The 26,665-nt window shown below is 42.4% G+C and overlaps 1 protein-coding gene across 1 annotated transcript in view; it reads left to right on the top strand.

The window, feature by feature from the left end:
* Positions 1-4,682: 4,682 nt before the first annotated feature.
* Positions 4,683-26,665, top strand: part of LOC126100791 (odorant receptor 43a-like) — a 57,483-nt gene continuing 35,500 nt past the window's right edge. The window contains exon 1 of the mRNA XM_049911413.1: positions 4,683-5,638. Coding sequence (XP_049767370.1) covers positions 4,845-5,638 — 794 coding nt within the window. The 5' untranslated portion in view covers positions 4,683-4,844. The remainder of the gene's footprint in view (positions 5,639-26,665) is intronic.

Genomic DNA, 26,665 nt, shown 5'->3' with positions numbered 1-26,665 from the left:
TCTTTCCTGAGCCAGAACTGACCATGCAAACCAAACCTGATCGGTTTTATTTTGGACATTAATGCATTCCTTCTTATGAGCTAAGCTTTAGGCAGTTCTGTATAGCTGGGCCCTCTATTTGCTGGAAGATAGAAATGTATTGCTGTCCTGATGCACTATTCAGCTGAGTGTTTTAGCTGACCCCGAAACTTCCATCTCAGGCCAATACAGCTCTCGAGGTGGATTCACAAAACCACTCAGTGGTTGGTGTGCTCAGTGCTATCACGCCATTTTCCCCCAAAGAGTATCTTCAACATCAGAGGCACGCCATTTTCCCCCCAAAGAGAATTAAGACTTGTCTCTTCAACATCAGAGGCAGCTTTGGGGAGGTGGGTTACATTTCTATACACAGCACTGCACCACAGTTAATGGTGAGATACCAAGGATCATTAATAACCACGAGGAGTTCCTTTTCCACTATTGGAAGGCACGCTCATAGAAACCCATCAGGGTCCGGGTACCACCCTGCCAGATTCTCGATCCTAGTGAAAGAGGTTCGCTCCTCAATGGCGTCCGCCATCACCTAGTTTTGTAACTGCTGTATGGTGTCACTGATCCGATGTCGTTTGCTAAAGGGCTACGAGAGGGAACTGCCGCTAGCCACAGAATCATTTCTATTACTACTGCTACTGCTACTACTACTACTAGGCGATGATGCGATGCATCCTGTGCATCCTGTTGTTGATGGAGTCAGTGAGGTGCAACGAGGTACACGTAGACGCACATGTACCTTGCAAGGTCTACGATTGTAATTACGATGAGTAGGAGGATGAGGCGGCGCTACCAGGTCAGGCCAATGGGAGCAGCCCGGCTATGGCAGTAGCTGCTGCAGGCCACACCCGCTAGCTGGAGGGGTGGTAACTTGTGGCTCAATCCACAGAGGCCAGACCGGTGTGGGGTCACCGATGGCTGCGGCGGACGAAGCTTCTCCCACCACAAGTAGCGGCGCTGTTGCCAGTGAGGTGCATCTCACTGGGCCACGCTTCGTCAAGGCAGGCTTAATTGCCGTAGGTAACTGCTTCAGAGAATGCTGTGGCTGTGGTGACGAGACCACTGTACAATAACAAAACTAAGTACATCGTCTGCAGAGTGAGTCAGTGAAGGAGTAATCACCCTTCCCACTCTACATCAAAGGCGAGAGCCTTTCATCGAAAAAGGGTCTTGCTGGCTGTGTAGCTCTTCTTCTACAGTCATCTACCGTCCATCTTGCCTTCAACGAAGACTATACAGATTTGTTATAGAAGAAAAAAATATATATTTGAATTCTCTTTTACCACTTAGGCTTCTCAGCTGTCTCACTGGGTGCTGGAGAGTGTTGTAGTTTATGAACAGTCTCCGGCGATCTGTCAGTGGCCACTTGAAAAGATGCTGTAAGAACATGAAACATGTTTTTTTTTTAATTAAAAAACTTCTACTACTACTACTACAAAGATTTTTTTTCAATACTTACATGACAGTTTCTGCTTTGTTTTCTATGCTGGAAGCTGTTCCACAGGGAAATATCTCTCCTCCTCCTCCTCCTCCTCCTCCTCCTACTTCTCCTCCCATCATTTATCATACACCTGGATAAAATCGTGGAGTCATTGTCATTTTTGTCTGTCGAAGCATGGATGCATGATTTATGTTTACAATGTCTGTGTTTATACAGTGCCTGAATGTCCGCAATGCAGTATTCTTCAGACATGCATGCATGTCTGTAGAAATAGACACTGCCACTGACGACTACAGGTGTCGTAAACATTACGCAATAGACTCTCATTCTGGTACTATGCTTGACAATAGCTGTTTATGGCATATGAAAATTTGTGCCAGATCAGGTATCGAACCCTGCTTTCCGCTTATCGAAAGCGGTCCCCATAAACTCTTCGGCCATCCGAGTATGCCTCTAGGACGGATCCAACTTCACTATGTCCCGTAGTCACAAATCCTTATGCTCGCATAAGTTGTGATTCCCGCAAAGGAAGACAATTACCATACCGTCATTTTTGCCCATCGAGGCATGGATGTTCAGAATACAATGTCATTCTTACATGCATGCTTCTCTGAAGGGCATTGTGTTGCGAAGATATAGACACTGTAGAAACTCAAACATTTTAATCATCAATTTAGTTTGGGAAGCCAAAGACTTTTCTCAGACAGGACGCAGCAAGTTTTCCTGGAAACAGAATCTTCGCTAGAAACTGAAACTGTATCTGCTGTGCCGCAGGGGAGCGTAGTAATGCTTTTGACTTTCAAGTTATAGGTCAATGACTTTGAGGATAGGCTACTTACAAATCTAACGCTCTTTGCAGCTGATGCAGTTATCATTGAGAAAGTACTATACAGTAAAAATTGCAGCAATATTCTACTGTTTTTAGAAAAAATGTCAATCTTGTGAAGATACTAGTAACACGCTCTGAATGTAGAAGGAAGCGAAGTTGTGCTCTTTACGAAGCGTAATACCATCGTATGTTTTGACTACTGGATTAACTAATGTTTCTATCTACTTTAAGAGCTGAAGTACTGTATACAACTGCTTCACTGCATAATATTTGGCTCCAGTGTCTGGTAATACGCATAGTTCTGCTGACCAGTCCATTGGTAACTAACTACCAAGGGAGAACGGTGTAGTTTGCACAGTTGTTGTCAAACCTCTAGCGAAGTGAAATTGTATCTTTGTGATGAACTCAGCCTTTGCAAGACAGAATCACAAACAACGAGACTGATTCAAATGAAAACCTTAAAATTACCATAAAATTTCAAAAAGTTGTGTGATGGGGTTGGTAGGTGGCAGTAAAGTTTTCTGACGTCCACAAATTGATCGACAGCTGTCAGAAGCGTCCACTACAAGATGGCCACCCCTCTGTGAACATGCACCGCTATTAAGCAGCGGTGTAGTCGGGGTGTCGAATCAATCGAAATTTGTTGCAGAATGACAGCTCAGTACGATGATTCTTGTTTTTCATTCTAGAAAAGGTACGAGTGATACAAGAAGTTTGAAAGTGTCATACGTTCTGTGGAGGGTGCCCCAAGACCATAGTGACGGAGAAGAACACTGCGTTAGTGGAGCAACTTTTAAGGGAGAACAGCCGAATAACGCTGAATGGAATAGGCAGAAGTTTGAAAATTAGTATTGGTTCATCGCAGAATATAGTTCACAATGTACTGCACTTCAGTAAGGTGTCTGCAAGATAGATGCCACGTCATTTGACTGTCGAATTCAAAGGCACTCGCTTCAGTGCCCGTGAAGAATTTTTCCGTCGTTTCCATTTCCAAAGTGACGCATTTCTATGCAAAATGGTTACAGGTGATGGGATTTGTGACTATCAACAGAAACGAAAAGGTCAAACAGGTAATGGCGCCATAGCTCATCAACGAAACCAAACAAACTACGGACTCAACCGTCTGCTGGAAAAGATACGCTCATTCTCATCGGAGATGCAAATGGAGTGATTCTGGAGCTGGGAGCTACAGTAACTAGCAATTCTTATTCAGGCATCCTGAAAGATCAACTTCGCCGTGCAGCCAGGGGTAAACGATGCTGACCTCTGACTTCAGGAGTGCTTCTACAGCATGACAACAACGGACTGCATACTGCCAGTAAGGGAATTACATTTGAGCCGCGCTAGGTATCCGCGCGGTCTCAGACGCCTTGCCGTGTTTCGCGCGGCTCCCGTCGTCAGAAGTTCGAATCCTCCTTCGGGCATGCGTGTGTGTTTTGTATTTAGCGTAAGTTAGTTTAACTTATATTAAGTAGTGTGTAAGTTTAGGGACCGATGATCTCAGCAGTTTCGTCCCTAACCACAAATTTACAAAATTAGATTTGATTGTCTAATACATCTTCCTATTCACCACATCTCGCTTCTAGTGGCTTTCATCTGTTTGGTATATTAAAGGAAGCAATGGGAGGCAGGCGTTTCAGAAGTGACAAAGAGGCGGAAACCGCCGTGCACGATTGGTTGCTTATATGGCCAGAAGAATTCTTTCATCGCGGTGTCTTTACACTTCCCAAGCGGTGGAATACGTGCATGCAACGTAAGGGAGACTATGTCGAAAATGACACGTGAGTTTTCTGTTCATAGTTACAATAAACATATTCTAGCATTTCTCAGGTTTTTATTTGAATCACCCTCGTATATCACTGCCGCGTTTCTCATGGTACATAACATAATCCTCCTACATCGTGTTCGTATTGTCTGCCGTCGCTACGAGGTAAGTATCCTGTGATTTGTTAGCTGACCTGAGACATGAATATTTTAATAATTCATAGAATACGTTACTTTTATGTAGGGAGCCTAATATTGTCAGTATTTTATTCATATTGATAACGGTCTTGCGTTGACACACAACAAATAAATGTTTCAAGTGTGAGAATAAAAATTTTAAACTTAATTGTCACCGTCGATCAGTCTGATGGAAAAGAAAAATGAGAAGTTTCCATAATTTATCTCCATCGACGAATTACGTTTGTTTCCTATTACATAACTCAGATGGGACCACTTGCAAAAGGACCTAAATAAGTCATCCACAAAATGCTGCAGTGGGTCTTCATAATTCAGAACTTACTTCCGACACTGCAATTTGTAAGATTTTGCAATGGCGTGGATGTACTTATATATAAATGACAGCCTCACCGGCAGAAGAGAGTCAGTAAACTACAGGGGCGGTGGGTCGACTTTCTTCAGCTCTGTATCTGACCATGGTTAGCTGATAAGGACTGTTGTTTTGTCAGAGTAGAGTATTCAGACAGAAAGTACAGTAATCACCAAGATATCTTAGGTACTCGATGTTATATTGCTCTGATATAAGATTCAAAGATCGCTAAAATGAACGATAATTTGTCCTGGACAGCCAGTGGCAAATCTGTTCTAATGCTCAATATCCGCCACCTGTGGCTGCTGGGAATTTGGGAACTGGGTGAAACCAGCCTGTTCACACTACAGTTTATCATCGCGTTCGGGATGGGCGCTTTCATCATCGTGGATCGTGCTGTAGCTGTTTACCTCATCTGGGGGAACTTTGAGCTAACCACGCTTGTTCTGCTCATCACTTTCACCGGTGGCAGTGGCGTCGTGAAAATGGCTGTCTTTGTCTACAACAGACGGCAGTACCACTCCCTGGCTAATCAGCTAGACGAGCTGTTGTCACTCCAGCGTGGGTCCTGCTCAGAGGACCCTAACTTGGCAGCCATTTTAGCATCGTCCCGCCGGAAGGCTGCGCGCCTCACGAAGGGGCTGCTACTGCTCATGCTGTCGCAGACTCTCTTGTGGATCTCGGTGCCGCTCGTAGCCTACCCAGAGGAGAGCCGTCTGCCCTTTGTTCAGCACCAGTGGGACCACAACAACAACTTTTATGGGATCTCCTATATCGTGCAATGCCTGTCGGCTGTCTGGGTGAGTCAGATAAGCTTGGGTGTGGACTGCCTGTTCGCAGCCGTCATGATTCTTGTGGCTGCCCAGCTGGAAATCCTCGTACACCGTCTCTTGAACGTCAGAAACGACGTGGACATAGTGTGCAAGGAGACAGCCGTTTTGGAGAAGAAGGAACTTGACAGAAAATCTGATGAAAACATGTACGACGAATTGCGCCTTTGTATTAAAACTCACCAAGATATCCTAAGGTAAGTCACAGGGCACAATATATCTGATTACAAACCCATGTTGACACTTTTTTTTTTCGCTTACGAAATGAGTCGAAATTTTTCTTTAACTATTATATTGCTTATTAAATGTTGCAACAAATAGTTTGCCAACTTTGAGCATCGCTACGTCACTAGTGTTGTCATTGTTGAACATTGATTCCAACTTATTCTCTCTCTGTAGTCTGTTAATTAATTCTGTGCTGTTATTAATATCGTTACTATTACTAGCTTCTTGGACAAGTCGTCCGTCTGTGGAACTAAGTGAACATCCATCTGATTTCGTGCTATACACATTCAGTAGTTGTATAGACGGACCACATCTCAAAGAATATCCTAACAATAAACTAGCTTACTTTGGACTGTGCTCGAGAAACAAACCGAAATTGTTTATGACGAATAGTAGTATCATCTTAAGTTGAAGAAGCTCGTATCTAAATACTGTTCCATAACAATATTTCTCTCGTTCCGAAGGTTTAAATATTGGTAGACATTGTTCTGTTGCCAAATTATACTAAGTTATAGACATGGCATACACTAGGAACATGCCGATAAGCTGTAATACATTTAAATTTATTCGTCAGGAAATGTCCGATACGTGTACTCTGCCTCCCCACCCCTCACTGTAATCGAGATGTTGTTAAATTGTCTCTGGCGCTCAGCAGATAAGTTACTGAATGTAATTATTGAAGTTTTCGCTACGTCAGTAAGATAATTGACTAAATGAATCACACTGATTATTGCTGAAATCATATTACACTCGTTTTAACATCTGCAACTGTCGGAATTGTAACGAATTCTTCTACAGATATTTCGCGGACACTTCATATTAAATGCCTTTTACTATCCAGTCCTACAAGTTACAGTTTGGTATAGAACCTTGTAGCTTCACCTTTACATTCTACTTACATTTACCGTATACAAACACATGTACAAAGCAGCTTGTATATTAATAGATACCCAAAAATATATTCGTCTAAAACGAAACCATTTTATTAGAGTTTTGCGGTTTCATGCGTAAATTATTGCACTCTTTGGTGCGCATTGATATAAGCGTTAGTGATTTGCTGCAGCTTTTCTCGTGTGCCACTGAATAAGTGTGACCGGATGACATGTCTACCGTAGCCGTAATAAATAATGCATACAAATCAACAGTTTATCTCTTAGTGAAAAAAGTGTCAAAATCCCTTAACACCTCCCGAGATTAGTCTTCACATACAGACAGAAAAACGCCACCGGTGACTTTATATCCACCAGCCCTTCCCACCTGTTCTTACGCGTAGTGCTATCCTGCCGGAAGAAATATAATTGCACATCCTTTCATAGGTTTCCAATTCACTCAAAATTTATTATTGCAACGGTGCATATGGGGTGCACGAAATGATTACATTTACGGATCAGTAGCACAAGCTGTTCTGAGTTATGAAGTACTGACCCATGTTGGAACAGCCATATTAGCGCGTATATGAAGTTGGTATCTGTTCTTTCGGACATATCCGAAAGAACAGATACCATGTTCATATATTTAAGGCTAACCGGCCATTGACCTTCTTCGTCTGTGCTGGATGTACATGTATTGCCCGAACTCTTACGGGACTCAGTGCTATTGTCTGCCGCGAGAAATGAGTGTAATGGTCACGGGCAGTACGAATGTAGTGTGTGGTCATTAAGCTGGAAATGTGAGTCTCACGGGGAGCGTGCAAGGGATAAGTCCCTGCAGTCGCACTATCTTCTGTGCAATCGGTGGCTCAGATGGATAGAGCGTCTGCCGTGTTTGCAGGATTTCCCGGGTTCGAGTCCCAGTTGGGGCACACATTTTCAACTGTCCCCGCTGATGTACATCAACGCCTGTCGACAGCGTAGGGTATTGATTTTGTTATCATTTCATATTATCACGTGGCGTAGCCTGCAGGATCTGACTTTGGCATTCAGTCGATCGTACAGACGGCAAGTACTGTCCTGGGAGACGTTCACGCCCGCTCGACGTATTCACGTAATTCTCTGAGAGTTGTTGGTTGTCGAGTCACACGAGTAACTTTTCGTCCTATCATATCCCACATGTGCTCGATTAGAGACAAGCTCAGAGATCATGGTGGCCAGGGAAGCTGCTGCAAGTCTTGCAGGACACGTTGAGTTTCATAGGCGATGTGTTAGCGAGCATTATCTTGTTGTAACCACACGTCACCTTCCTGTTGTATAAATGGCAGAAGAAAAGGTTCAGTAACATTCTGCACGTACCGAACGTTGGTTAGCGTCCCCTCCGGAAACAACAAAAGTGAACTAGAGTTGTGGCTTATCGCAACCCAGGCCATAATGCCCGGGGGTGGGGTCATTATGTCTTGGATACATGCACTCTACGAACCAGCATTCACGTGATGTACGTCGTATGCGCAAACGACCATCCCTTGCGTGCAGGCAGAGTCCGCTTTCATCGCTGGAGACCACAGCACCCTGTGATGGCGCCAGTCGAGCCGTGCACGTCGGTGCTGTGGCGTGAATGGAAGAAGGGCTAGAGGGGTGCGTGCCCGTAGTCTCCCACTGCTAATAACCGGTTCACAACCGGTTCACACAACTGAGCTCACAAACCCTCTTATCAGTGCTGTGGTAGCTATACGGCCTGGCAATGACGCCCTTGCGATACGACGACCCTGGCTGGCGTCTGTGGTGGGTGGGCGGCCAGAACCTCGTCTATGGTCGAGAGAATGTTCACGTAACCTCTGATACCAGCACCGTTGCACAACTGACGCAGCACGTCAAACTACAGTGGCAATTTTCCGAAAGAACCGTCAGCAACTCGGATGGTCAGACTGCACAGTTTGACCTCTTTCAAATTTGCTCAGTTGGCTAGCAGCAAGCACGAGTGCGTCTTCGTGGCATAGCTGCCTGCTTGCTTCACACGTTTGCCCCAAACTAATCCTTCTGTCAGTGAGCATTCCCTATTAAGGGGGGGTAGGACGTCAAACGGGCCGACTTGGAGCAGGAGAGGCATCACAGGACGCTTTAATTTCCAGTGTCTATACTTCTACAAATAAATTCATAAAACTTTGTCAGTATCACCAGGAAGGATTCACGATTCACACTCATTGCAGTGGAAGTTCGAGAACATAACAAAATAATTTTTTTTACGTGTGAAATTGCATCATTTTTTCACTTACTAATGGCTGCATTTGTTGCTATAGGTACACTTTTCTTCATAAGTTAGAGATTCTTCGATGAATTTTCCACATCATACATACCATACTCACACATGTATGAAACTCTAGAATTTATTTAATTTATGAAAAGACGAATGAATTGTTATATTTTAAACTTCATGTTTGGAAAAACACAAATTTTATAGTTAATTACCTCAATTTTTACCACAGGTTTCAATAGATTTCGAAAACTCTAGAGTTTCATACACTTTTAAGTATGGGTTGTATGCTGTGCACAATAGTGTCATTAGTAAGTGAAAAAAATGATGAAATTTCTGCGAACTTCCGCTGCTATGAGGGTGAATTCTGAATCCTTCCTGGTCATGATGACAAAGTTTTATGAATTTTTATGTAAAAGTGTAGACACTGGAAATTAAAATGTCCTGTGGTGCCTCTCCTGCTCCAAGTCGGTCCGTTTGACGTCCTACCCCACTTAAAGGGTACAAACAGATGGCGCTCTGATAGCTATGCCACTATCTCTTGGCGGGCGACGTTGAAATCGTTATCACTACATCCACTATACCCTAGACATATGCGATCATCGGATTAAAATCGACGTCGTCTTTGCAGGAGGACTAATTTCTTTCGGCAGTGTATTTGTCTGGTGTAGAGGCTGTTTTGTTTAAGGGGCTCTACGTAGAATTACTATCATCGCTTTCATACAACGTAAACGATTTAAACAACACGGACCACTTGCCTGATGGCTGTTGCGCTCAAAAATGTGAGCACTTTGCCAGACGGCAACCCGCTAACAGTGTGACGCTTTCATTAAAGGCACCGCTGTCGATCATTTGTCGACAAGGAAGACTGCGCCACTGCATCTCATGTATCCAAATTTGTACAGTAGTATCTGAGAGAAGCCTTCATATGCAGACAGAAAAAAGGTACTCAGGGACTGTTATTCACCATAGCTCAGTAAATATGCCCCACATATTTATAAATACACCAACCCCCCTCGCTAATCAATGTATATATTCGTGAAACCGTATCGAAATGCCTACTAGTTTCTGCAATTAGCCTCCAAGTATAGGTAGAAAAGGGCTGCGTGGGACTTAGATTTATAACAAATATAGAAGGTGGATTTTCGTATAAATACTTTCGCGTGGCTTGTTGTTCTGTCGTAAGTGTTCTGGTTCGACGTCACATCCACGAATTGCCTTTCCCTAGCCGTTTACCCAACAGACAAAATGGAATCCAAAACACGTTTTATTTGTGATTAATCTCTTTATTATTGAGAGGTGATTCAAAAATGGTTCAAATGGCTCTGAGCACTATGGGACTCAACTGCTGAGGTCATTAGTCCCCTAGAACTTAGAACTAGTTAAACCTAACTAACCTAAGGACATCACAAACATCCATGCCCGAGGCAGGGTTCGAACCTGCGACCGTAGCGGTCTTGCGGTTCCAGACTGCAGCGCCTTTAACCGCACGGCCACTTCGGCCGGCTGAGAGGTGATTGCTACATAAAAGACAGATAAGAAATTCGTTTCCTACCTAAGATTCATCTCGTGATGTCTCCGTTATTAAGCAAGCACTTTACCGCAGGCCACTTCCTTTTCTTTTCTTTTTCCTTGTGGGAGGTGGGAGGCTGGGTAATCTTCTTCCTCCTTCCAGCCTCAACTATCTTGAAATGAAAATAGCTTCTTTGGGATTGTTTTGCCATGAAATGTTTTATTCGCCTGAATTATATTGAGTATTTTCTATTGTACATCTTCTAATCCTTCACATAATACAAGTAAATGTCATCCTCTTGATTTAAAAGAAATTGTGGGAAATAATCACGCACTATAAAATGAAAAGGACTACTTTTCTTTTTTGTGCCATATAGTTTTTTAATAAATGGTAAACCCTGCTACATTCATTCGTGGTGATTAACTTATCAATGTTCTTCTGAACATTGTTGTTATCCAAATGATTGAGGAAAAGTAAATGACATGTAACCAAAACAGCACACTGTTCCATAATGCAACACAATGGTGATTCTACCTTACCTAATGTGTATTTCAAAGATTTACATATGTGTCCTTTCATTTTCTCGTGTTGGATAATTTTGGTACTGCATGGCAAGATACAGAAAAAATTCTTCCTTACATTTGGTATCTCCTGTCAGGATCCAACCAACCGATTGTAGCTTGTACCAACTGTTGGCATTCTTTTTCGTTTTCGGGTGTGCAACTTCAACTTCATCTGTGTATAATGTCTGCTGGTGTGATACTTTGGTGCTATCTTAAATATCGAATCTAGCTTCCGCTTAATAGTTTGCCAGATATCCTACACTTTAACGTAAATTAATCTCAGTTCCTCGGTATCCATTCAGCCACAAGAAGCATACAGAGAGGACCCTGTTAGCTGGATGGAGTGAATTTTGGAGTTGGTAGCTATTTTTCTGTTCATAGCTTCATACCAAGACGCTTTCACATGCGAAGGTAAGTTCCAGGACTAATATTTTTTCCAAATATTCTTCCAATCGTAGTGTGGTATTTCTGCTCTGTCACATCTCTATTCTTATCCTCTCTTATTTTCAACTTTTAACTTTTGCCATACTTTTAGCAGTGAAAGTCATTTGCATCAACTTAATTTTATGAAAAATTATTTGAAATGGTTAAGACGATTTAGAATGTGCTTCACATGTAAGGGCGTATCCAAATTAACAGAAGTGATCTCATTCAGTATATGGGCCGTTAAACTATTGAGCTTAAAGGAGTTACGCAAGTATACAATTGCGATTGAACACTGACATCAGTGAGGTATAGCCCTCCGTTTTCTACTGAAAGAGGTAGGCTACCGAAATTTGCTCTGAAATTATTGGCGCAGCTCATGTAGCGTTCTAATACTGACATTATCCTCGTTGCTATGTGCTTTGGTATTGATAACAACTGGGCCACATAGTTCATTTAGGGTATTATGTGTGTGTTTTCAAGTCCTAGACACTGAACTTCGTCTAGATATCTCAAGCTGTGTGCCTAGACTGCTGCATGTATGCTCTTTAAGATATTCCCGTAGCTGGCGCGATGGTGTGTGTTATGTTACACCTGTACTTAATTACTTATGTATGCGTGTAGGAGACCACTTTTATTTCCTCAGTGTTATGCCCGAAAAGTAAATTTTGGAAATTTGCGGTAAGGACTATGGGGCCAAACTGCTGAGGTCATCGGTCCGTAGGCTTACGCACTACTCAGTCCAACTAAACATGACTTGACTTACGCTAAGGACAACACACACACACCCATGCCCGAGGAAGGAGTCGAACCTCCGACGGGGGAAGCCGCGCTCCCGAGAAGTCATCGTCCTACATTCATTATCCTTGAATTTCCCTTGTTCAGTTTTGCACCTGACCCTATTTCGTATGTGCGTATAATGTGTATTGAGACCTGTATGTCGTTTTCGTTTGTTACCACAAACCTACATAGTCGGCGTATGCCTTGCAGACTCGCCCGTGTAATCCTTGAAGCTTTTGCTGCAGAGTGACGAGTTAAGGTTCAGTAGCGATGGAAGGAACACAGGGCCATCGACATCGGGCAGCTATGCACCACTGAACTATTCAAATCAAAACTCCTCGACAACTGGCCGTTGATCGCAATTCTTGATTACTCGTTCTTAATTATTCTATGTATCATGTTGATAAACCTTAGCCGGCCGATGTGGCCGTGCGGTTCTAGGCGCTTCAGTCTGGAACCGCGTGACCGCTGCGGTCGCAGGTTCTAATCCTGCCTCTGGCATGGACGTGTGTGATGTCCTTAGGTCAGTTAGGTTTAAGTAGTTCTAAGTTCTAGGGGACTGATGACCTCAGATGTTAAGTCCCATAGTGCTCAGAGTCATTTCAACGATTTTGTAGTAAAGCAAGAAGTATCGGGCCTAGTGTGTCATTGAAGTTAGCCTGGTTTTCCTTTGGCATGATCGCAATTCTTGATTACTCGTTCTTAATTATTCTATGTATCATGTTGATAAACCTTAGCAGGCCGGTGTGGCCGTGCGGTTCTAGGCGCTTCAGTCTGGAACAGCGTGACCGCTGCGGTCGCAGGTTCGAATCCTGCTTCTGGCATGGATGTGTGTGATTTCCTTAGGTTAGTTAGGTTTAAGTAGTTCTAAGTTCTAGGGGACTGATGATCACAGGTGTTAAGTCCCATAGTGCTCAGAGCCATGCCTATATAACAACATATAGTGTGGAGGATCGATATATCCTTGCCTCTATTTGTTTAATGGGCTCGTTTGCCCTCATGTATCATTCTTTTGAGACTACGTGCTATGATTTTGGCCATTATTTTGTAGTCACTGCTAAGCAGTGCCATGTGTCATAGGTTTCCAAGAGACACTCTGGGGTGTCTTGGAATGAGTACAACCTTTCCTTCCGTGTAATATTTCTGGATTTCGAGTCAAGTCTCATAAGTTCGTTATATATTTGTAACCGTTTAGTGGCCAGTGGGGCCTAGAAGAGCTGGAAAACTCTGCAGGTATGCCATCTTATTAGGTCATTTCTTTTGCGGACTAAACGCTATTGCGGCATGTGTATCACCTTCATCGATCTACTCTGTGAGACGCTATAATACCAAGCTTCCCGGAAAATTTCTGCACAGTTTTTCTGCCTGTGCTTTGTTATCAACAGCACTGCGGAACATAATTTGAGCAAAATGTCTATATATTCCTCATTTAATTTTATGTTGGGTGGTTAAAACGGTTCCTTTTTCACTTCTGTAAAAATTTTCCCTTGCACCCTATTTTTTTCCGCGTGCAACATAAAAAACCGATGCTTCTTCGCGGAAAATGGTGTCCTGTCTTCCCAACTAAACATTGTGTCCTTGTAATTGTTTGCGCTTCAGAGCTAAAATTTTTGATTTTATGTTCTTGATATGGATATAGTTTCTAGGGGCCGATGCATCTGATTTTTAGAGATCCCTCGGACACTGGTAATAAAATTCGACCGTTTTTTTATACCAGAAAGTTTTCTCGCGTTAATAATCAATTAATGCTTTTCGTAGTTCGGTTAGGCATATTGAATCCACCATGTGAAAGGAAAGTTATAAGAAGTAAACTTCCTCTCATATTCACTCCTTGCTAAACAGTTCGCGACCTGTGGCTCCTGCAGATACGGCAACATTTAATGCCCAGTGTCCCTGTAGTCCCTTTCTGGCGTTCCATATTTAATGTGGTTAAGTAAGTAGCATGGTCGGAAAAGCTTATGGACCACACCTCGAATTGCAGCACACGATTTTTCAAGTTTGTTAGACACGTAGATCTTCTCTAAGTGGCTCACTGAAGTGTTTGTAAAGAAAATAACATCAGGCACGTCACCGTTTTTAATCTCCTGCGTATCAGATAGTCTAAACTCATTGACTATGTATGCTAACTAAATGGACGCGTTAAAATTGGAGTCTTGATCTTTGGGATTTAAAACACAGTTAACGTCTCTCACAATTACGATATTGTCAAGGCGCACACCAAACACCTGAGCAATTTCCTGTTTCAGAAACTCTGCCCTGTTGCGTCGACTACTGCTTTCTTGCGGTGCGTAGATATTGATAATACTCGTGCTACAGAATGTGCAAGCGATGCCTCTACTACTAGGAAGAGTTCCAACGTCATTAACGATAAGCCCATCTTTCATTAGTATCATTTCCTCCAGTTCACTTCAATGCCCAGAGTTAAAAATAGCATTATACCCATTTATGTCTTTTAATTCAATATCTTTCACTCTTGCACCAAGGCAAAGTCGATATCGATTACATATAAAAAGTCTTACAGGCTATTTATATTCATTTATCTCTAAAACTATTCGAAGCTTGTCAAAACATTTCTGGAACTCCCGGTCTCAGTCAGGCACACCGATATCTTATATCCATACTGCTATTGCACCACCTCATACACATAATTTATATTCATGCCATTTATATTCAAGGTTGCAATTCGGTAGGCTTGAAAAAGGCGCTCATAATGCTTTGGCTGTTTTAATATATATCTGATACATAATAACTCCTCATTGTCTGCTCCTATAGCGTCACTTATTCACTGTCTAACAGTTCCTTCGTAGAGTCAATCTTTGCCTCGTCCGTAGGTGTCGGTATTTCGTTCATGTGGAGAAGATGGAGCTAGCTTCCGCTTAGAAAGGCCTGGTCTCCTATGAATGAGACGCTCTGTTGCCTCAGTAGATGGCGGTTTTGGACATAGGTTTCCTTCTGCACTTTATTTTTTCCCTGGAACTGTGTACAGTCTCTAACGTTTTTCGGTATACAGGAGAAAGATAAACTGTAAATGGAAACTTGTGTCCATTACCGTCATCCACCAAGGCATCAGCGTATCGCAAAGGAGAAAACCGAGCGAGTGTCTCGTATTCAGGAGGACAACGGTTCAAACCCGGCCATCCAGATTTAGGTCTTCCGTGATTTCTCTAAATCGCTTCAGGAAATGGTACGATGGTTTCTTTGAAGGGGCACGGCCTATTTCCTACCCCATCCTTCCCTAATCCGAGCTTGAGCTCCGTCTGTAATGACCTCGATGTGGACGGGATGTTAAACGCTAATCTCCTACTCCTACTCCTCACAAGATTAAGAGCTTCTTCACTCAGCAGCTAGCATCCTCTTCTCCACTAACAGTCACGGCAGTCAGTTGAGGTCACTGCATAACAAGTAACTTTGTGAGACTTTCCACCTTCCATCCATTAGTGTAGAAAGTCACGTCCGCTGCCGAAGGGGTGGTTTAGTGGGAGGCGGCAGCGCCTATAACTTCGGCGATGTGTTGCATCGTTTGAGGACTTTACGGACAAAGGTACCTGTCCTCGAATTGCTCCTCAACACACTCTCTAAAAATATTCGAAGCTTGTCACATCATTTGTGGAACACCCTGTCTCAGTCAGGCACATCGATGTCTAATAGTCCGTACTACTACTGCGCCACTTTATGCACATACATATTTTACAAACAAACTCCCATCCACTTTCAATGACTCAAGTGAATAGCGTGGTACCGAACTGCCTGTCATCATGGCATGATAGACTCACTTTCAGCTGTGATACACTGTGTACCCCCTTATCTGATGGTCCATTCTCTGAGCTCGAGACGGAGCACTGCCGACACCACCGAGCCGACACTCCTTCTAATCATTGACTGTGAGAGTCATTGAGGCCACAAGATGCGCAGCCTTAGTCCGCCTTCGGCTGAAATTTTGTTTGTGTATGGTACGTACACACTTTCGATGTAAGCCCTACAAACTTTCCTTTGTGTACCTCTGCATACAACAGCAATCCCCACTGAGAACTCTGTGTTCGAAAAAGAGCAGCATGTCAACATCACTCAACAGTTATATGCTGACACATGTTCTTTTATCCACTATGTCCCACGAAAGACCTGATGTGGTGTGGTAGAAGGTAGTGTCCAATGTGTATATATGCGCTCACTCTGGAATTTCTCAAAATTATCTGTAAGCTGGTGTACGTCTGGGTTCATGTATAATCTAGCATACTCTCATAAATCAGGAATGTTGAACTCCTGCCAAACTTTCACTTCATTCCTGTATCCACTATCCGTTGCGTCTGTGCCTGTAAGTTTACTGGAGAATGTGTCTATACCTGGCAATAGTGTTCCATCGAGTCTCATAATCAAATCCAGGTACTTGTCACAAGCAGAACTTTGCATCATATGAATATGTATCTCTTGTGACATCCACGTTCTCCTGACAATTGTCTCAGCAAGATTTTGAAGAAACGCATGCATAAAACGCAGCGCATCCAGGGAACAGAGCGTTATTCTCAGGGTCGTTCGCTCGAAAATTGAAATATATGTTTTGAAAGTGTCACATGCGACTCTTAATTTTTTTCATTTTCAGCCCTAAATCACCCCTAGTGCTGAACAAGGACGTAAGAAACACATTTTCTCAAATTATGGAAGAGAAAAGGTATGTCTTGTGGTAGTTGGTATTTTAAGTCGCACCCATTTTCTGCTGAACCAGAGATCTCCCTGCTGGATGGCAGTGGTCTCTTCACGGAGTTTCCAATTTTCTACACAACTGCAGCCAATAAGGGCTACAGTCAACTGGCTCCTCATAATAAGGCATTCTCCAGAAAATTAATAATGGGGATGTTGTTGTGATTAACTGCATCAGCATGTCATGCAAGTTCTTCGGGCTTAGTGAGCAACCATCGCATAGAGTTATGCTCAATAGATGAAACGAAATATTTAAGAGTGGTATCATTTGAGCATACAATTTTGTATGCTGCCACGTATGGCACATGCAGTTCGGTGAAGGTTGTATGGGAGGCAATGGGGTCATCTTCAAGGACTAGGAAGCATGGGAAACCCACGTATACAGCAAAGGGACATCCCTACTACTGGTGTGCAATCTCAAACTTCAAGAAATTGTTTGTCTCAGAAGGCACTTTCCACGTGTGTCTGTTCCTGACTAGATCAGTCAGTTAGATGCTTTTCTAAATACTCGTGCGTACAGAATCGGTTGAGGCTTCTGACAAAAATGCCTTGCATTGCGACGTTTTGACAACTGGAGTGAAAATGGGTGGGATATATTTTTAATCCAGAAGTAGTGTTGTGTCTCAGCCGCAGAGAATTACAACGAATTTCTGGAAGTTGGGGAACTAACTAGATACTTTTGAGGAGTAGAGAAGTCCATCTACTTTACGCTGTTGATCTTTGTTTTGATTTTGCACAGTGTGCTCTTCAACTTCTTTTGGCTTGCTTTCGCATAGTTCCAGGCCATTTATGCTTTACATGTTTCTATTTGTTCAGCACAGGGTGTTCTTTATCATCTTTTGGCTTTATGATATATACCTCCAAATCCTGATTCTTCATCTCAAATTTTGGTAAGGGAATGTGATATCTTGTAATGCTCCCAAACATTAAATGTGTGGTACATTCACGTATGATCTATATATATCGGGCACTTCCAATTGCAAGCTAGATATCGCTATATAAAGTAAAAATCACCAGCAGTAATTTGGACATTAAAAGATGTGTGATTAGTGGGAGTATTCCTTGGTAGAAAAGGCTGTACCCACATTTACTAAATCAGACACAAGGGAGTACTCATCGAGTACATGGCTGAGTGCCTTACATGTCCGCTTCCCTGGACTTCAGAATAACGGTCCACTATAACGCTCATGATAATAGTTCTAGAGAAATCTTCAACTGAGTACCCCACTTGTGGACAATGCTTTCTTGTTCCACATCTATACCTTCTTTCGTTGAATGCGTGGCCTAACGACATAGACCCACAATTCACTTAGTGTTAGGATACCACTGGCTGTTGACGATTCTGAGAATCTCACTTTTCCAAATAGTTTGAAGTGCATTAAGAATAGTGGCAGTGTCTTGGTAGCATTAGACTTTTCTGTGTCTGCATGTGAGATCCATCACCCAAAAGCGCTTGGTGGTAATATTAAAGACATCGGGCAAACACCTTAAACTATCCACACCAGTTCCGCAAATAGCAAGATTCATATCAGCAGTATCTTATATTCGAGGACGGTTAGCAGCCTCTGCAGGTGCGTCAGGATGGCGTTTAAACTCTGCTATATGATTGGCACTGATGATACTACCATTACTCAAACTAGAATAAACGTGGCTTTTGGTAGGAAAACGTGTCTTACTTATTTCTGGAAAGCCAGATGTATCTAGGTTCTGTAGGGAATCCGACCAGTTGGAATCGAGGATGGTTAATCCCCACAACGTAGGCACTGGCTAGTTCATTCCTGCCTATGTGCAATCAGCGCACGCCTCCAACACCCACTTCCACTGGGAGTTGACGCACATAATCTGGAACGCTGTTATCAGGCAGCCCTTTCGACGCTGTTGGCACTGGTCCAGGGGTACTATATTAAATTTAGTAGCATGTAGGTGCCCATATTGGAGGTGTACAGTAATGTGGATAGCTCTACCAACGAGGTAATAGGTAGGCGTTGGGCGTCCCTCGGAGTCTGGTAGCTAATCGTCCAATGCACTACTTCAGCAGTAATAACAACAGGCAAATAGGGAGAATATTTTACTGTGCCAGCAAGACCACACATGAGCAATGCTCAGTGTCCAGTACCAGGTGACAGCTATAGTCACCACCTCACCTATGGCATATATGCTGCTTTCTAAATGGGGACAGAGATGGACATCTGTATCAAGGTGCTGTTAGCCTCACTCGAACATTAATGGAGGATCCACATGTCGATGTTTTCCTAACAGCACTCTGTGAGGAATAAAATGATATCTTTTTAGATCCATGCTTGAACGTTGACAAACAGTGGCATTATCTGTTATTTTTATATTTTAGCACTGAAAGATCGTGACTCTTAATAGCGACCAGGAAGGAAGTTTCGACATCGTGATGTAATGATAGTAACAACTGACCCACCTACATATTGATCTCTATATGTAGAATTTCTATGTGTGTGGTATACCACTTTAATAAAAAAACAGCCACGTCGTTTGTATGTATATATAGTAACTCCAATTTTTGAAAGATCAGAGCGAAGTATGGAGTATATCTGCACCCATAAAGCGACAAACGTCTACAAGCAGCTGATGCAGTACTTCATTAGAACATGCATTTTAACTTCCGCAAACTCCGTTTCCTATGACATAGCTATAGGTTCTTTATACTTCCACGGAATGACATCCACAGCTTCCCTACCAAATTACTTTTTCCCGATATGCGTAGTGCTCCAGTATTTTCGTGCACGTGTAAGGGAATAGGACAGTTTCGTCTTGACACCTATTCTCTAGAATGTCCTGTCTTTGCAATAGTAAAACACACATACACGATACCATTCCTCTCCTATATCTGTCTAGTGTTTAAATTAAACGTCCTACCATAATTACCAATTTTTCCTCTATATCATGGTTGTTGTTCCGAGACCTGAGTTTCTCCCAGTGTATACAATGTTGAATCAACTTACGGGAATGAGGCCAGGTGATATCGTTGACAATCATCGATAATTCGGCAGGAGCACACCCCGCAGCATTGTTGTAAGTTATTTGAACATTGTATACGCTGGGAGAAACTCAAGTCTGTGCTTACTTCTACACGGAGGACATGTTTCGTTCCTTGTGGAGGTAAGATAAATTTCACAGCAGCAGAGGAAGATTGCAATGTGCGCTGCCGTCCTTGCTGATGTGTCGTGATGAAAATGTTGTTCCAACGTTTGTCACAGTTGTGCATCGTATTAATTCTCCTACCGCCAGTCGCCTCAAGCAGTGCATGTTCCTGCCTTGCTCGTAGAACCATCCATTACACCCGTCAGCAATTATGTTTTGTAAATGGCAGATTTGCTTGAAAATCCCAGAGTGTGCTCCTGTCGAAATGTCAGTAGTTGATGACGTGACCTGACTGCATTCCCGTAAGTTATTTGAACAAGATTTTTGTTTTTTCTAAGTGTACGTGTAATGCCATCCTTCTGCTACATATCTAGTGCTTATACTACAAATTTCGATAATTCCATAATTTTAGACAGGGATTTCTTCCTTGTTTCTTTATTTTAACATAATTTTTACAAAATATTTTTCCATAGTCTAGATATCAGTACATAATAACATTTGTGCTCTAATTGCTTACAGTACCAGATTTCTTTAGCACCCAACAGGGATTGAACTGACACACCAAGCTAGGGAGAATCTACAAAGTTCCTGCGAGATCACTTGTTCCCCTTCTTTTTGTTACACTCGTTAACCCAGGAAAAAACTCCTATTAACAGACAATGCTAATTGCCAAATGCAGCACTTACATGCGCTAAACAATACATGGACAGCAGTGGTGATGAAGCGCTGACTTTAGGCAATTTAAAAAATACAGATTTATTCCTACTTATTCTTGAAAACTATCACTCCCTGACCACGTAACAACGATGACATACATTTGTACTTTCTAGTATGTTAATCACAAAGAAAGCAGTCCAACTAAGGCTTTCAAAACTTTGTACACACTCTAAGGCTACAAAATGCATGTAATAGATTGAAATAATAATGTCTGAGACACTAACTTTAGCCTATTGTTAATACGCATTGCCTAAATGTACTATTTTTGTACGTGCATGAGTTGATTACTCTCTTGGGCTCCCCACTGTCCACACTATTTTTGGGATAGTGTGAGGGGTAGCCTCCAGAGGTGAATCGACCCTGTGTTTGATCTAAGGAAGCTTCTGGAAGTTGATCCACCAGTGTTACATCTGCGATAGTATCCAGAGCTGAGTGCATTTCACATTCAGTCTGAGGTAGCTGCTTGGAGAGGGATCCATCCATATTACATCCGAGGTGGATCCATCGGCGATAGGTCCGAGGGGTATGGTCTGGGAGCAGCTGCACAAAATAGAGAAACATACACACACAGAGTAATTGGGCTACAAATGTTCACAATAGAAGAAAGTCAGTTCGTCAAGCATTATCAATTTCAACTGTTACATGGATACATCTTGGATCTTCAGTATGTATATACACACTGATCAGCCAGAATATTACCTAACTAATAGCCAGCATGTCCAACTCTGACACGGATAACAGTGGTGATGCATCATGGCATGGAAGCAATAAGGCCTTGGTAGGTTGCTGGAGGTAGTTGGCACAACATCTGGACACACAAGTCACATAATTATGGTAAATTCCGGAGCGGGCGCAAAGATCTCTGATGCCACATTCAATCACATCAATGTTCAATCACGTCAATGGTTGCAGATCTGGCTAGTTGGGGTGGGGGGCAGCAATCACCTGGAACTGGCCCTGTGTTGCCTGACCCACTCCATCAGACTCTTGGTCTTTTGACTAGGTGCATTATCTTGCTGAAAAATGCCCCGGCCATCGGGTAACTTGATCATCATGAAGGGGTGTATGTGATCGGAAACCTGTGTATGATAGTCCTTGGCCATCATGGTGCCTTCCACTGCTTCCCCTGGACCCATGGATGTCCATGTGAATGTTCCTCAGTGCTTAATGGAGCCGCTGTCAGCTTGTCTCTGCCCTGATTGGTTCAAATGGCTCAGAGCACTATGGGACTTAACTTCTGAGGTCATGAGTCCCCTACAACTTAGAACTACATAAACCTAACTAACCTAAAGACATCACACACATCCATGCCCGAGGCAGTATTCGAACCTGCGACCGTAGCGGTCGCGCGGTTCCAGACTGTAGCGCCTAGAACCGCTTGGCCACACCGGCCGGCCTCTGCCCTGAGTATGGTTGGAAAGGAGCTGTTCCCCTGGAAGCCATGGACTCGATCCATCCCATCGGAAAGATTAAGAAGTTATTGGGATTCATCAGATCATGCAGTACTTCGCCATTGTGGCAGGGTCCAGTACTAATGGTCATGTGCAAATTTCAGTCGTAGTTGCCGATGACATAGCGTTCACATTGATACACGCATGGCTCATAAACTGAGGAGACGCATCGTGAGGAATGTTCAGTGCTATGTGGTGAAACTCACTTGCACTCTGCTCAGCATTAAAGACTGATCCAGCCGCTGTGTCAGAGCGGTTCTAGGAGCTGAGGTCCGGAGCCGCGTTGCTGCTACGGTCGCAGGTTCCAATCCTGCCTCGGGCCTGAATGTGTGTGATATCCTTAGGTTAGTTAGGATTAAGTAGTTGTAAGTCTAGGGGACTGATGTCCTCAGATATAAAGTCCCATATTGCTTAAAGCTATCTGAACCATTTTTTTAAAGTCTGATATTAGTTCAGCCACAGTTCGCCGCCTGTCCTGTTTTACCAGTCTGCCCAGACTACGACATCTGATATCTGTAACAAGGTTTCGCCACCCAACCCCACGATGTCAGGATGTGGTTTGTCCTTGGTTTGGCCATGTGTTTAAGACCTCACGTCAGCACTCCTTGAACACATGACAAGTCGTGTAGTTTCTGAAAGGCTCATGCCAAGCCGCCTGGCCATCAAAATCTGCCCTCGACAAACTGAGATGGATCCCTCTCTTTCCCCATTCTATACATGGACAGTGCGCTCCCTGGCTGTAGATGCACTGTGCGTGTGTCTGACTAGCAGTCATTCTTCGCCAGGTGACCCTGCTCTCGCCTGGATGGGTCATAATGTTCTGGATAATCAGTGTATATTAGCCCGATAACAGTAGTTGCTGAGAGTTCTCAACACTGTTCCGGTGTTACACATATCTTGTAGCTGCTTCAGAGTGTATATAAGAAGCTTTGTAAACAGTAGTTGAACTGCAATGTGTTTATTAATGTAGGGGAAGTGCAAACAGATGCCGCCACATTTAGGTGGCCAAGGAACAATATTTTGTAAGAATCAGAAGGTGTAAAGCAGTAGGTTTTAAGATATCTAAAGACAGCATTTCAAAACCACTGCAATCCATGTGTGGCTTAGAGTACATAAAGACTGATTGAAGTTTGTTTCTCGGTTCAAATTTGGAAGAGGTAGAACAGAAAAAAGTGATGTAGGAGCAACTTTGGTGACTATTTCTGGCGTGGTGGTTTAATCCGAATCCCTGTTGTATGTTGAAAAACCTGGTAAAACAAGCAATAAAAGCACAAAAATAATTGTGCATTTTGATTAAAATACGGAAAACGACATAAAAAGCATTAAAATAAAGTAAATATAGAGATATGTGGAATACATTTCAATAAAAAGTGTTAGACCAATGGTGAAAAACCAATCTGGCTCATCTTGAGAGGCTGCAAAATGCAGTCGAATTGAAGACATTGGTCGAATGAATTTCAGTCGATAGTTGCGGATAGAAGTACACCATTAGCACTAAAGCAGGTCAGCCAGTACCTTAGAAGTCCGAGTGCGGAACAATAGCCACTTCAGAGACTGGTTGATGGTTCATAATTGGTGAACCTAAACCTTTAACAGGCGAAGTTTGTGACGCTAAGTAAAGGTTTCTTCTCTCTCAGCATGTGTGAATAATAATGATAATAATTACGTTATCTAAGGTAATGTCTTTTTTGTGTGGAATTTTTCAGAGAGGTTGCGGCAATGGGGTTGGATGAAGGAAAGCCCTACGATCGCACACTCACATATTAGATCCAGTCGGCATGGTATAACTAAAGTTGACACATGCCCACACCATCTGCGCGAGAAATCCAACTGAGTGAACAACCTTTCTCCAGATGAGTTCATGGGGAAAGGCACAGATACCTAAGTTGTAGTAGTAAATCTCGTTTTGTCATCGACAATAATAATTTTTCCACACTTGAACGTATTTCTTATTGCTTAAGAGATTTATTTACTGCTTTTATGTAGGTGCATTCAGTGATATATATGATAGAAAAACAGAAATCCAGACACCGAGTGTCACTCGGCAGGCTCACAATTTCTTTATAAATCGCTTGTGAGAAACGGCGCCAAGAGACTTCTGGAAATCTAAAAATCTGGAAACAGTTTAACTTCCTCCATCTATTGTAGTTATTACTTCATGACAATAAGGAGCTAGTTGTTTTTCACAAGAACGATATTTTCTAAATCCGTGTTGGCCATTAGTCGATGTATCGTTGCCATCGGGGTAATTCATAATATTTGAAAACAATATGTTCTCCAAAAGCCTACCGTAAATCGATGTCAGTGATGTAAGACTCAGGCTATTCAGCGAATTACTCCTATTTCTTTCTTGAATATTAGTGTGTCTATGCAACTACCCAAAGTTTAGGTACGGATCTTTCGTCGAGCGATAAGATTGTAAAAAGGGTATGTATATAAAATTGGTGAAAAGTGTTGAATTTTTTTGCCACCAGATAGGTCAGTAGCACCTTATAAATATTGTCTTCAGTTTTCAGAGTTTAATTTGTAATACAAAGAATACAAAAGCCACATTGTTTCAACCAACATGCTGTGTCACACCAACTTCCCAATGACTCTGTCATTGCTTGCGATATCTTATTACTTTCTGGAATAAGAGAAAACTTCTGTAGAGTATATGACCCTACGAGCCCATTCAAGATGCGACTAATTACGATTTATTATAGAAATGCACACATGTTGCAACATAAATCCCAAACTAAATCTTTAATAATCTCGTTTAAAAGAGACGCCGAAAGACGACATTACACACACGTACTATTGTTAAGATTTGTTCATGTGATGCTTGTCTGGTGTTCAGTGATGGTAACACTGGATAAATGAGGACCCTAATAAGACTGGGATATGTTGCACCTTGCTTCACTGAAACATACTGAATAAGAGGGATGATATGGGCAGTAATAGTTCTTTTAGATGAATGCTTGGTGCCAGTTCTTCTGGACATGTCCGAAAGAACGGACACCATCCATTCAACTAATCGATTTGCCTCAAAGGGCAGTGGGTACACCACATACAGTGCGGATGCAGCAGTACGTCAGACCTTCTACGGGAATATCTCACTAGTGAACATGTAGGGCATGGATGGGAACTGCGGATATGTGGCGCTAGGCGAGACTAAGGCTCGGCCGAGAGGCATGCCGAGAGAGTTTACGAGGGTGCGACAGACACTGTGTTCGGGTGGCGCAGTGGTTAATGCAAATCCCTAGTAAAAAAATCGTCCCGAATTCGAATCCCGGTCTGGTAGACTTTTCATTTGTTGCCGCTGATGCTTCACACTGCTGATGCAGCTGATAACGGCAATCCCGTCCCTTTACTTTCAGCCCCTCTTCCTTCAATCCAGATAAAATGCTAAATCTGAATTGTCAGTGAAGGATTTTGCCAAAAGCATTAGACTAGAGTAAAAGAGCTGCATGAGGACCAAAAAAGACCAAAACGTACGGTTATGGCCAACATTAAGGTATTTTTTTTCTGGCATAAATGCAAATAAAATCTTTTTCCTGCATTTCCCGCAGGTCGTTTATCAGCTCATAAGAAACATTCTCTGGTGACCCATTGCAGATAACAAACCGAAATTTGGTAATGACTTTGTAAGTACTATAATGCAGCCTGATGTGATACAAAATTTTTCATACTGCGTTACTGTCAGCTTTATTGAAATTTATGAGAAACAAGAAACTGCTGTTTATTATGCACATAAAGTTAAAAAATTGTGGCGAGAGCTCTAAGACATATTAAAAAACGGGTACACAGATTTCTTTGCCAAATTACTGAGAATAACCTACCATTTTTTGAAAGTGGTAGATTATGAAACCATTGAGAAAATATTCCTCATATAACAGTATGCGGTCTAAAAGTAGCCAGCAACATCCAGATCAAATCATTTAAAAAAAGTTAAAAATGCACATTATAACAAATAACATAATGAAAACATGTGCAAGATTTGATTAAATCATCTCTCAAGCTGCAAAAGTTACATTATCTTACAGCACTTGCCTGTGTATTTTCTCATACATCCCCCATTAAATATAGACATATTACATCACTACACTGTGAAAGAAATCTAATTGGAAGACTTGCTTATATAAAGTTTTTTTAATTGCTTCATTACACAGAGAATATCTTTTTCTAAGTTACTTTGTTGGCAGCAGTTCTTAACTCGAATTCGGGAATATTTGCTTCGTGTTCTTTGGTGAAGATATTTGGAAAACTCCGTTCACTGATTCCGCTTTAGTGCCACTATCATCGCTAATATTTACATTTTCTGCCAGATTTCGAGATAGAGAACGACTATTGACATTCTGTCAACGCGTATTCAGAAAGTATCACTTTTGCGCATCTCAGCTAGCTCTGTATTCAAATAAAGTAAAGAGTGCAATTGACAGGGGATCTCAGACTGATCCCATGGTTCTATATTTCCAAATTGCTTTTGATACGGTACCGCAAAAGCGCATTCTAATCAAACTGCGTGCTTATGGAGTATGGTTTCCTTTGTGTGAGTGGATTCGTGATTTTCTATGAGAAAACTGACATTTCGTAGTGATTATTGGAAAGTCATCAAATAATACTGAAGTGATATCTGGTGTT

The sequence above is a fragment of the Schistocerca cancellata genome, chromosome 9 (assembly GCF_023864275.1).
Source record: "Schistocerca cancellata isolate TAMUIC-IGC-003103 chromosome 9, iqSchCanc2.1, whole genome shotgun sequence".
Taxonomy (NCBI): Eukaryota; Metazoa; Arthropoda; class Insecta; order Orthoptera; family Acrididae; genus Schistocerca; species Schistocerca cancellata.
This window is presented reverse-complemented; position numbering and strand designations above follow the sequence as displayed.